General features: G+C 47.0%; 1 protein-coding gene across 1 annotated transcript in view; it reads left to right on the forward strand.

The window, feature by feature from the left end:
- The first annotated feature begins 610 nt into the window (after window positions 1-610).
- The window catches only part of LOC119390240 (protein strawberry notch homolog 1), a 39,549-nt gene continuing 26,512 nt past the window's right edge, over window positions 611-13,647 (forward strand). Inside the window, exons 1-4 of the mRNA XM_037657811.2 lie at window positions 611-829; window positions 7,562-7,696; window positions 8,992-9,288; window positions 11,133-11,214. Coding sequence (XP_037513739.1) covers window positions 7,589-7,696; window positions 8,992-9,288; window positions 11,133-11,214 — 487 coding nt within the window. The 5' untranslated portion in view covers window positions 611-829; window positions 7,562-7,588. The remainder of the gene's footprint in view (window positions 830-7,561; window positions 7,697-8,991; window positions 9,289-11,132; window positions 11,215-13,647) is intronic.

Here is a 13,647-nt window from a genome sequence, read left to right on the forward strand (position 1 = left end):
CTGATGCAGCCAGCTGCATTTGAACTTTTCGTGTCCTCCTGCGTCTCGCCGATTAAGAGCATTAATTCGCAAAACACTGTATCATAATAAATATAGCCAATTCTGCGAGGGTCATCATCAAAGGGCCTGTGGACAGGACCACCAGCAGCAAGTCAGGCTGACGGGAGGCCGATGAGGAGGCGCAAATGTAAAAACAATAGTAGCGCGACCAAAAAAAAGTAAATAAAACAAACTGCGAAGGGGCTCGAACCAGCGACCTTACCCGTCCTTCATGTGCTGCGCTAGCTAACTACGCCACAGCTGCCGATCAGTTCGGAGCGTTTAACAAGCCGGTTTTGTATTGTAGTCACGCTGGACGTACATTTTTCATTTTTACGCCTGGACGTAACTTTCACAGCTTCTATTGTTACGTCTAGACGTAACGCTAGACACTCCCGACTATTCAAACCATATACTATTATTCAAACGAAGCGCCGAACCGGAAAAGTGCATGACGTCACATCCGTGCGGCGCAGCAGCCGTTTCTGTGTGGGCATCTCGTGCGCCGCGCGGCGCAGCAGTCTCTGCCTTTTTTCGCTCGGCAGGTGTCGCGGCGTAACTCAATGGGAGAGGAGGACAGCGTCACGAGCACTGGCACTGGTGCGAAACTAGCGCTCGCCCTGGGCGAGGAATGAAAGGCTGCTGCCTGCGCGCTGCAGCCTGTGTTTCGGGGCATTTATTCGGTTGTGTGGACCTGCAGCCGTAGAAGTAAAATGCTGCTCGTTCTCGCGTTGTGCTCGACTTGAGTGACAATCCGCCGACGCCAACCTGGTTACCACGAAAGGCTGAGGTGAGAGCAACGTGCATCGCGCCTCTCTGGTCCGTACTGTGCGCGGTTTTGCCAATCGCCGATGCCGATTCTCGCAGTATTGGTTAGGCTTAGTCAGTTGCCTACATTTAAGCCGTAGTTAATTACATAAACGCAGCGTACGACCTAAAATCTTAGCTCTTTCACCTGCGTATGCGCTAGCGATTCCCGTGGGCTCTTCTCCTATGCCTAGAGCTGCGACTTGTCATTGTTTGCAAGCATCGGGCGTACCTTTTTTTTTTCTTGCTGCAGCTTGAGCGCCAAGACTTTTTTGTGTTTGTTTATTCTGAGCGGCGTTTTTTTTGTTATCGTGCGTGATGGCGCGTTATTGTTGCTATATTGCATAAAGTGCATGTCGTAAACGTGTTAACGCGATGCTTTGGAAGTATGGCAGCTGCAACAGTCCAAATTCTTTGTCCAATGAATCGCAGGCTACTTTCGCTGCTTCGGTTTATTGACTTTTTTTTTTTCTTACCGGCTTCGATTAGATTGCGCCTGTGTGACAATTTCCGCGCAGTGTGCACTTCGCTGGTGTGTAGACATTCAATTCTGTTAACAAAAGTCCCACGCTTCGGTCAGCCGTTGCACGAGTGAAGCAATGCGTTGCAGCGGGTGCAGCTGCACCCATGCGCGCGCGATCTAGGGACGAGATATTAAGAAAATGGCTTAAAAACCCATTCGGAGGAGGTTATGCCTTTGTTTGTACCATGCTAAGTGTTGATCGCAGTAGCTGCAACGTCGTAGGCGGTCATGTTCATGTTGCCATCCGAGCACGTGCTCTCGTCAGCTGCCTCGGGCAAAACGTGGTCGCGTGCAGTGCGGCAGGTAGTGCAGTAGTCCTCACGATGACCAGTGTTCAACTTGTTTGCAGCTGTAGCCAGGCAACAGCACTTGTATGAAAATTTTGGGTGTAATTTAATAATTCTTTTCTTTCTGAGTAACGAAAGATTTTCATTATCCGCCGCGATGGATTGCTGTAACCTTGTTCTGCTGCTGGAACAGCTGCAATGCAACGGTTTTTGGGACTGCTTTTGGCGATGAACAGATAGTTATCTTGATCGCTTCTGTATTGTGATTATAAAAAAAAAGCAAGAATGTTCGTTTGTTCTAGGTAGGCTTTAAAAATGGCCCTTGATTCCATTCATTCTATGACTGGTGTTACGAGCGGCGTCGTTATCCGACGCGGACCCAGGGGGTAGCGTGGAGCTGAGCGGCGGGAGTCGTACCGCAGGCCCAGGGATGTCCAGAACAGCAGGAAGCCGAGGCAGAGAGACCGGCGTTGAGGAAAACTTAACAGAGGTTTATTTACAACATCCCAGAGGACAGGATCGTCAGAACGACATCTAGTCCGATCGATCCGTGCCGAGCATACGCTCTGCTGCTCCTTAAATACGCTTCCTTCCCAATATAGGGAAACTCCTTAATTGGAAATGTCCAATCACAAACGTGCATGCCTTTGAAGCTGCATAACTAGCAAACGTCCAATCACAAACATGCATGCCTTTGGAGGGTCCGTCTCTTCGACACATAGGTCACTGCCCCCAGGATAGCAATGCCAGGGACCACTGCACTCTCACTCTCCACGTGCGACCAGTTCGGAAGAAAAGGGGGGGGGGGCAATGCCACTTCGGGGAACTGAAAATCCTTTTACGAACAAAGGCACCAGCTTTCACCAAAACAAGCTCGTTGCAAACACGTGTTCCACGGAGGAGACCCGCGCGTAGCTCCCAGCTGAAGCGCCCAGTTCAGGGAAAAGACAGCAGGTGTAGTGTCAAATCCGTTCTCCGAAATGAGGGGAGGGGGGTCCGAGAAGCGGGAAGACTCCTTTGGGGGACAGCTGGCCCAGGACCCTCGCATCTGCTTTGTAACACTGGGTGTACATAAAGTCCCTAGATTTTTCCCTGTTCTTTCTTAAGTACCGACAACCATTGAAGCGCCGGCGACGAATCTCATTGGCTAACGCTCGTTTTCGGTAGCCATGTTCTTCCTAACTCTTTTCCAGCACCTGGTGAAACGCGTCCCCCATTCACTAATGACAGGGGGTTGACGGGAGGAGAAAGGCGCGTCGCGGTAGCATATTGTCCGCTGAAAGGTGCGTGGCTAATGTACTTAGACGCACATGGCTTTGTAAATCTTCCAAGTTAGGAAGAAAATGGCGTCGGACGCCAGCTGCGCGTGAGAGAGGGCCGTGAAAGGAGGCAGTTGTCGGTACTTAAGTAAAAGCGAAAAATCTAGGGACTTTAGGTGTACATACTACCATGGTTCTGTGCTGGTGCGACTGTAACTAACCGCAGTGCCCAAAGTGTGTTTAAATAAATACATAATAGTAAAGTGACCACTTGGCTACCTTGTGTTTGCATTATTTCCCTCATATTAGCATATAGTAGTCCTGATTTGACCTTGCCTCGTCCCAACCTTGTCAGTGAATGCTGCGATCTCAGTGCAGTTGGGCACTCGTGCGTATAAGATTTTGAGTACCCGTGTTCAAAGCTTTGTGGAGATGTTGATATGCGATGGATAGTACATTCTAATGTCATTCACTGTGTCGGAAAGAAGAGATGCAGAGGAGGTGTTGATGTAGGTTAATCGCTATTTTTTATTTCGTTTAGTTTGTTTTCACCTGAAGTTTAACAAGCCAAATTTAAGTGACCGATAGTTGCCCACTGCCACTCAAATTTCGCATGGTTAACCTCTGGACCCGCGATACATTTGAGGGTTCACCTGTTTGCATGAACACCGTTATGTGTTGCGAAAACGGCTGCTTATCATTTGAAGAGTAATTCGTTTCTGTTCATGAAATTATTAGCACAATCCTAGAAATAAGGGTTTTTGGTATGGCTGGTCGTATCTATTAAGGGTTGCAGTCAGTGCCTAGGTTCGTATCGCAAAGATAGTGTGTAATTAACCCTTTCAGCCCTGGATTTTTTATTTTGGTCGGGGACATTTTTTGTCGTTGTTTTCCTAATAGTTATGACCTCAGAAGACCACAAACGAAAAATTGAGTCAGTGGTGCAATTATTAATGGATTTACAGACATGACATCAAATTAGGTGATCAGGGCTCAGCGGTTGTGAAATGAGAAAAATGGCATCTTTTTTCCCGCTATTCACTAGAGTACACAAACTGTGAACCACGTCTCATTTTTCAGTGTGATACTCATTGAAACAGCTTCGGTACGTCGACCCGAAAATTGCGCTTAGCCGCCTCAGCTGACCCGCCACGGCGTCACCCATGACTTCGGTCAAGCTTCTTCTTCACTACAGCTCTCAGCTCCGCAAGCATGTCACCATTTTGGTGTCAAACGCAGTGGGGATCATTGAAGAAGTATTCCCCCAAGAATGGCGAGTTTTGGTTTCATTTCCGAGGTGCTAGGGGAAATGTTGTGTCATGGTGTCAATTGACACCGCCAGGGCCGAAAGGGTTAATATGACAGGAGATAGTAACACTGAGATGTCTCAATTTTTTTTTTATCGGTGTGCAAAGGCACCAGCAGCATAGTGTTTGTTTAATGTCCCCACTCCATCATAAAAATCATTATCGCTTCAACCTAATGCAGTTTGCGTGCACACTTTCTAATCTCTGCTGTGTGTGTTGCACTTGGCTGTGGAAGGAATAACAGTGTGTTTACAATGTTCTACAGTGCTTTGCTGCTGCATGTTGAGTTGGATGAGAGGTGGCGTAAGCTCATTGAATGACCACAATACTGCGCATCAGTGTTCATGCTTGCCAGCTTAGGGAATTCGCAAAATAGCCCCTTTTTATGCGGCTACTAAAGGGAAGGTTTGCAGTTCACTCAACAGCTGCACTAATGGTGAATTCCATTAGAACAGGAGCACTCAAAAGCACGCTGAAAGTGCGCTCTTCAGACCCGGCATGTTTCAGTGGTCGAACAGGGGTAGGAGCACTGTCATTCAGTGGTAGAGCAAGAGTGCTTTTGCGATGCTGAGAGCAGCCAGGAGCAGTTTGTAGTGCTCGCGCCTGAAAAGCAGAGCAGTCCGAGTACAAGGAGAGTCCTGTGACTTTTAGACGTCACCTTCTCCTTGTTTGTTTTCATTTTGCTTCAGCCGGTGCACGCGGCGGCAATGACAGCAACCACGCTTAGTTTGACACCACTGATACTGGCCGTTATTGCGCTATTTATACGAGTAGTGACGATGGACGACTACGAAGTGTACGCAGCTATACGTTGGCTGGACACGTTGTTACACAAACGTATGTAATCACAAATAAGGATAATGGCGCAAATTCTACCGACAGACTTTAGGCGTATTTTGCTGTTGTCCCACAAAGAATGCTGGGGCTTGGAATGTTTTGATCACGTTGTATATCCCTCACTCGTCACCCGCTCTTCGGATGCGTGCCGCATTCCAGTGGCAGAACGAGTGGCCCTGCTCTCAGTGCTCGGCACCCTACTCCTCACTGCACGAAGCCTCTACTCCTGTTCTTTCATTGGAACTTGCCATAAGCTCCCTCGTTGCTTCCATCCCCACGCTTTTCAAAAACCTGTTTTCACTTGTAAATAAACTTACTCTTTGTTCTCAAGCTTCCAACATGCATATTGGTGACTTGCAAAAAAGACTTAGGTATGCTTTCCTGTAAGGCCATTTTCCAACCGAAAATTCCTGTTTGCAGCATGCTTTTCTTGGTCTAGTGTGTTCTCCCCTCCACATCTCGGTGAAGGTGCACATGCACCACAAAAGGCCTTTCGAAAATTTCTTTCACATGTAGTGGTTTGAGGATGGGAAAAGCACTTATTTCTGCAACCCATGATGGAGCACGGTGCAGCATCATTGAGGAGGGGAGGAAGAGAGTGGAAAGGACAAGCCACCTTCTCCAGATGTTACCTCTGACACACTGCCGCTCTAATGACCTTTACGTAAGGGGACATCTTCCAGAAAGGCGTTCATGCGTAGTGACACATGACAAACAAGTACCCCCCCTCCCGGCAATGTTCCTTTTGGGGAAAGCAGATCCTGCAAGCTTGCGATAAACTTTTTTGGGGTTGTTTACTGATCATTACTAATAGAACCATTTTGCCGTGGTCAGTGTAGCTTGAAGAGCTGCACACGGAAATTTTCAAGGTGGTGGACTCCATCTTGGCTGGCCACTGCCCGACGGGGGGAACAAGCTTTCTGTAGTTTATACCTTTGCATGCAGTTTGTACAATTTGATGCCAAGGTTCTGGAGACTCAATTTAAAACGTGTCGAAATGTTTGAATGCACTGCAGTGCATCAAATTGATGTACAGCTAGTCATGCCATATTTCTTCATAAAATGAATTCAGCTACCTAAACAAATTACATCCAGTAGTATCTGCTGGTGGCAAGCATTCCCCCATAAATATTTAAAAAAATATTTAGAAATTCTTGCCGAAACGCCTCACGTCGAGCGTCCCGTTAAACGTGGTACTGCCTTCACCAAAGTGATGGTGTGTAGCAAAATATGTTACCTGTAAGTGATGTGTAAGAACTTTAGGTAGCAATAGAGAGAGAGAGGGAGAAACGACTTTAATAGAAGTCAGACTAAGGCTTATATTTAGGTAACAAGAAAGCTTAATTTACCATTAGCTCAGTGTTCGTTGTGTTTTTATTGTCACTAGTGGACAGAAATGGCAAAAGTAAGTTGCGTGTGCAAATGTACATGCTGTGTCGCAAAGGGTTAGCTGGAGCACCACTGGCAGTACTCTGTGCAGAAAGTTTGATAGTGGGTCAAATTTTGGCGTGCATAGGCCTACTGGCCCTGCCATTGCTGTCCGTCAGCTGCATGCATTAAAGTGATGTAGTTAAAAGGAAAGCATAGAAATCTGCGTGCTGTAAATGAAGGGGGCGGAATTGCATGTATATCAATCGACGCGGTTATGTAGCATACCAGGTCTGCTACCACCCTCAACCTTGGATTGTTTATTTCATACAGTGCGCTTTTTAGGGGTCTATAATGAGAACGATTTCTTGGTTTGGCTGTTTTTAACAGCGGAGCTGTTTAAGCTTGGCAAAATTCCGTGGAGGATCACCAAAAACTCTGCGGGTTTGCGCCACAGAAATTGGGTGTGTGCCAAGCAGCTCCTAGCATACCATAGCCATGCATAGTACAGTATAGCAAGGGAAGGGGTTGGAAAAGGGGAGTGAGGGTGAGGAGTGATGTGAGTTTAAGGAGGATGGGAGAATGCAAAGCATGACATAGCCTTGTATAATATAGTTTATGCACCACAGAAAGCATGTGTGTGCCAAGCTGCTTCTAGCATAGCAAAGCCATGCATAATACACTATAGCAAGGTGTGGCAAAGGTTAGTGAGTGTGGGGAGGAAAATGAGTAGGTGAGAGGGTAAACCATAGCATAGCCATGTACAGTATAGTATGGCAAAGAGTGGGAAAGGGAAGTGAGTGATGTGAGGGTACTCATGGCTCCCCCTCTCCCCTCCTCCATTCCCTCCTGCTCAACCTCATTTCCATTTCCCACCTCCTTGCTCTACCACACTGCACAAGGCTACACTATACTAGCAGAGGGCCACACTGCACAAAGAGGAGATGGGATGGCACAATTGTATTGGAGCACCTTCTCCATCTAAACACGACTGGTCTTCTCACGTTGGTTGCACCAGTTAGTACTTGAACAATGTAGAACAGTTTCTTGGTGTTTGTCACTGTCCTGGTGGTCCTATGGCCTCCTTGCCACTGTGTAACGGGGAATATTCATCGTGCACTCTGGTGTGTTCAGCTTGCAGGGAGTGAAAGAACAAGTGGGATGGAGACTCCAGACCTCTTGTCGGCAGCCCTGGATGCGTCGGGAATTGGGGAGGAGGAAATGGCCAACAACCACGCACAGGACTCCCACCAAAACTTGTCACGCTATGTGAGTTGTGCTGTTTGTCAAAGCTGCGATTGCTCTTTCTCTATTTCGTTCTCTCTCCTGAGAGGTAACCCACTTGTGTTAGGTGTGCATGTAGTTGCAGTACAGTGTTGTATGGTCAAGCAGCTCGATTTGTTAGCGGGAAGCTTGAGCGATAGGAGGTGCTCTGTCAATGAATGGGTTTGGTTTCTCACGTACAGGTTAGTGCCATTTTGCAATAAGAGCACTTGCAGACCGCAAATACACAGCTAAATAGGCATAATCAGCAATGTATAGATGTAAACACATTTGTGAAATTATAGGTATAGCATTTGTAATGAATAGAAGCCTGTACGTATAGTACTTAGTATCGGACGGGTCACCCTATGCCGCTTTCCCATTTAGTTTCACTGCCAACTTTAAATTTTATTTCTCATTTAAGGGACACAAGTGTGCTTGCCCCTATCATTGTGAGTAATGATCCTTCCATCAGCACGATAATCTAAAGATGCATTTCAGGCTGTTGTTGGTTCCTTTCACGTAGCTTGAAGCAATCTGTTCTACACATTATGTAACCAGGCCAACTTGGCATCTTTTTTTTCTCAATCTCATTTTGACAAGCGTCTATGCGTGCCACATTGCCATCTCTCTATCTCTTAATGTTATCCTGATCATTTTCTATTCCATTGCAGATTAGTAATTATTAAGTCCTTACTGTTATGGGTTTTTAAAAGGAATCCGTGGAAATTGTAACTAAATCTTAATCTTGAATTTGGTGAGGAAGCATTACAGCGCTTGCCTTTCCCTCAAGACTTTCATTTCCCCCATGTTGAGATGCAGCATATGTCATGGCAGCAAACTACAGAACTCTACTCGTAAAATGCTACCTGTCTGGTTTGTCGCATCATTTCCCCTCTTTCACCACAGTAATTAGAATAAAAGCAATGTCCTACTTACTGTGATGAGCTGAGTGTCTGTGTCCTCTTGTCTCCGTCTTGTTCTAGCGCTGTTTCTTCGTTCCAAATTGTTATGTACCAACCAGCCCAATTCAAGACTCTAATACGAGCTTTTCATCAGTGTAAATTGGGATGAATATTCTTTGTTGCATGGACCTGGCTAATTGCTGCACTCAAATCGGTCAGTCTGTGTTCAGTATCACGGACTCTGGGTAGCAGCCTATCACCTATCAGGCATGCCCCCTTTTTTTTTACCAGTGTATGGAAATGTCAGTGCACCCCTTACATTGCTGTACGAGCGCGCAGAGGTGAAATTGCCTAAATGAATTCCCAAGTTGACTCTTCTCTTGTTCTCTATTTCAGCAAATTCCTCCGCACCTGATGAATTACCTGCCACCACACATGATCCAGCAAATGGCGCATCACATGGCCCAACAGATGGCACAGGCAATGGGTCAGCAGGTGCCTTTCCCTCAAGCAGGCCCAGGCGGCAAGTTTGCACCAGGAATGGGTCCCCCTGGCCCCGGCATGGACAAGGGTTCGGGTGCACCATACTACATGGTTCCACCTTTTGGGTTCAAGGCCGGAAATGGAGGAACGCCCCCGTACCCCATATTTCGACCGCCTTTTGGAATGGGGCCAGGAGCTATGCCCGCCCAGGTGTGTGCAGTGATGTGATTGCTGCGCAAATTGCGCCAAGAGGTGGAACCTGCTACGTCCTGCTACATTTCGGCAGAAATCTCGCAGTTTGCACCGAACGTGCTCCAAGACGTCGTTTCTGCGGTGTTTCGGAGAAAAAAGAAGGTGGCAGTCACTCGAGATCCCTGTTTAAATTATGACTAATTTTGAGTCGTTATTGGAGCAGACGGACAAGAGCTGTATATTTGAAATCTCTAAAAGGCTGATAACTACATTCTCGACAGACGATATTATTGGCTTGATTCATCGGTGATGAGCAAGTTGTCGCCTCTCAATACCCAACTACCATTTGCACTGAAATGTTGCCTGTTGCGACCGCCTTGCCTAGCTACAAAGACATGCACACCGAGTCTTGTGAATGGCGACTTGAGCACTCAAGCGTGTGCCCTGCTGTGAACTGCAACACCATAATTTCACGTCAAAGGAGTGCTTGTGAAACACTTGCATTGTACTGATAGCACGTGGCGTACAAAAATATGGTAGCTTGCACGTTGCAAGACAACTTTACAAGGCTCTGGCTTGATGTACCAACCAAAACGACGATGGCCGGAAGGGGCGGGGGTGTATAGAGGGAGGCATCAGAACATAATCGTTTTAATTGAAATATTAAGTTTATGCACGCAAGGTTTATGCCACCAGTAGACAGTTTATGCCACATGTAGACAGTTTAGCTGCTAATTCTGGAATTTATTGTTTGTGGTCGAAGGGTTTGGGGGGGCCGGGTGCACCTGTGCAGACAATTCTAGCTAGCTCGTACTGCCTAAATAACGTTTTCTACTGCTACTCACGCATACTGCGAGATTACATGACTAAGTTGAGTAAAAATTGTTTTAAACTGCTGTGGTGTTAGAGAAAAGTTGAATTGTAAGCTTCTGTCGGACGATAGTCTTTTGCTTGATTGTGGTCGCATTAATTGCATAGAGTACAAGCACATTCTTGAAGAGATTCTCTTGTATTGGTTTGCTTGCTTTACAAAACATATAGTGCTATTTATTCTGATTGACTTCCAGAAGAGTTTATGCAGGGTGCAAAAGTTTTTATACTATACAGCCAACAGTCAGGATTTATCAACAATTTTACCAGCTGCAGTTGGCCTAGGGGATTTTGCTGAAAAAAATTGTCTTGCCGTATACAGGTGTCTAGGTTCCGCTTCTCGAGTGTGGCAAATGTTCATATAATGACATGTAAAAGAACATGTCATTTTATTGCAGCAAATTTTGTAGGAGGCAAAATAAATTTAGTGCAAATATGTCCAATTAATTATAAAATGCTGTGTTTTAATAAATGCTCGAAAACCAGGATCCGTTTGATTTGTCCACAAAAGTATGACAGCAGGCACTTCACCACACAATGAAGGCATAGGTTGTGCTGTAAGCACAAATGGCGTTAAAATAATTCTTTTTTTATTGAAATATAAAATAAATGATATATAAATTTTTTCAGTGGTAATAAAAGTGCAAGCAGAAGCTACACAGCTTGCGCCTGCAGTACTATAACGAAGCATCAAAGAAAGCCTGATTTAACTCAATTCTAAGTGGTTTGTTGAAAAATATACGCCTTAGATCAGCAGATCTTACTGAAGTTAAGGTCCAAGCGTTGAACATTTTAGTTGTATCCCCTTCACCACCTACGCTTACACACACACATACACAAGCTTTCGTGCAAGGAATCCATTGCTTCAGCTTGCTTTGTTTTGAACAGTCACTTCCATCGTTCACTGTGGATGGGCCGAAATGGCCTTGTAGAACTATTTCGTGAAGTGTGCTGTAGCCCATAGTGAGTGTGCAAGTGGCCATGTTGTGCAGCCTCAACAAACTGGAGAGGATGCTGAAGAGGAGGAGGAACTGGGACTGGCCGAGACATATGCTGAATACACTCCTTCAAAACGTGAGTTGTTTGTTTTTGCCCTATACACTTTTGATGGTATGTGGCGTGCGAATCTTTATATAAGCCAGGACCGTAGACCGGAATTTTTTTCGGGGGAGGGGGGGGTATGGGCACTTGCCTATTTTCATTATTTATGGTAAATCACCCCCCTCCGTCAAAATGTGGGGAGGGGCGTTCATATAAGCCCATAACGGGATACCAGTTTTGGGTTACCTGCCATGGTGGGCTAGTGGTTACGGCGCTCAACTGCTGACCCAAAGGTTGCGGGATCAAATCCCGGCCGTGGCGGCCGCATTTTCAATGGAGGTGAAAATGCTTGGGGCCCGTGCACCCATTAGGTGCATGTTAAAGAAACCCACGTGGTCGAAATTACCAGTGCCCACAACTACGGCGTCCCTCATAATCATATTGGGGTTTTGGGACGTTAATTTTTCATAAATATTAATATTCTTAGTGGTGGGTTGCAGTAATTTCCTTTGTGCACTCACATTGGCTGGGCTTTTGCAATCTACAAGCACAAAATCTGTTATGCTTACCATTAGAGCAGCAACTGGTGCACTAGGCACATGTCGTAATGCTAACTAGCTCTCCACTTGGTGCGGACAAAGTTTGTGGTTACGAAATGTAGCAAAGTTAGTGGCACAGTTGGGGGGGGGGGGGTATAGATGCGTTTTTTTTTTTTTTTTTTGGCTCTCGGGCAAATATTCGGTAGCATTCGGTAGAGAGTTTGTCCAGTATTTCAACACTGTGGTATTTTGCGTAATGATGGGGCTGCGGGACGGTGGTAGTGACATCTTCTGAAGCTTCGTCTGCCCACCTTTATGAACACATTTCATTGTGTTCATGGAGCCTTGTTGCAGTAAGTACAGTCGAACCCACTTATAACGATCCCACATATAACGATCTATCGGTTATAACGACCATATTTGGGTGCACTTACGATTTTCCTATGCTAACCATTGAAGCTGCGTCCAGATATAGCGAACATTTTTCAAAGCCTCCTACTTTTACAACGAACACTTCAGACACGGTCGCGGTAAAAATATGGTGCATACGAAGCGGAAAAAAGTTAAAATATGCCTTCTAAAGCGTGACAGGGGCGCGCGCTCGCGCGTGCCCCGCTCCAGTTTACTCGCGACTAAGACATTCCAGATCGGCGAGCACCGCACGCAGATTTCGGACGCTGCGAGCGAGGTCACTCACTTTCCAGGCGTTTCTTCAGTGGCAGAATGGCAGTGAGGAAAAGAAAAAATAGTAGGCAGCATGAAGCCTTGCGGTCAGCTTTCGCACGGTAACCTTTCCTGACGCCGTTCTCTGCAGCTACAACCGCCTGTGATGAACCAAACAATGCCTTGGAACGCAAGAAGGCATAAATGCAATTGAAGTGATAACCGCGATAACTTTCCATCGCAAAAAGGTTCACTGCGTCCCTAAACTCGTCGACGCCACAATGTGCCGCGAAAAGTCGTCCGTCTTTCCGGTAACGGCAGAGACCGGTCGATCGGTGATAACGATTTCCGCGCGATTGCGTCGATGCCTTCGCGGATAAGCATCAGAAAAGAGCGAAGGCGAGGTGGCGGCCGTCGATGAACGTGCCATTATGCCTTATAGCAGACAACCTTATCACAGTCATCTGTAGATATCTGCTCGGCTGCGCGTGTGGCGTACTACGCCGTACACTGCGGATTGCCGGCGGTACGAGTGCGCCATGCTTAGCCATGCTGCCGTTCGCAAGTTCGCCGCCGGCGCGTCGTGCGAGACCGCTTTAAAGTGCACGTCGCTTTGTAGAAACGAAATTAGCTCGCTGTTGTTGAGCGGCGCGGGCACCGAGAAACGCCGATGTACTGACAGCGAGCGTACACTGCGTGTTTGACTAGGTGACAACTCAAGTGCGCCGCGCATCGTCGTGCAGGGCCGCGAGAGCATCGCGGAGACATAGAGTGCGCGTTGCTTGGAAAATACTTGTTTTCGCCGCGTTGAACGAAGAGGCTAGTCGCCGCACCCGTGCACGGTCCGGAGTGAAGCAAGCACGAAGAACGTACAAACGCGCGCATACGGCATACAGCAAGCGGCCCGGCAGGGACTCCGCGACCCGAGTAGGTGACGCGCTGCACGCAACTAGCCAGGGATGATCGGCTCCACGTCGCGGTACCGCGCTTCGGTGAAACGGTGTCGGCTCATTGCAAAGGCGGTTAGTTCACTCGTGAGCACGCAGCGGGCGTCGCTTCATGACGCGAAAAGGCTTAGCTTGTCACCGAAGGGGTTGTTAGCACTTTAACAAAAGTGCACAAAAAAAAAAAAAACGGCTTGGCCGCTAAGCGCACGTTTTTAAGGGCGAGTCCATATACAACGAACTACTGATATAACGACCACTTTTCGCGACACTTTCGAGTTCGTTATAAACGGGTTCGACTGTACATTCGAAAGGGCACT

The sequence above is a fragment of the Rhipicephalus sanguineus genome, chromosome 4 (assembly GCF_013339695.2).
Source record: "Rhipicephalus sanguineus isolate Rsan-2018 chromosome 4, BIME_Rsan_1.4, whole genome shotgun sequence".
In the NCBI taxonomy this organism is placed as follows: domain Eukaryota; kingdom Metazoa; phylum Arthropoda; class Arachnida; order Ixodida; family Ixodidae; genus Rhipicephalus; species Rhipicephalus sanguineus.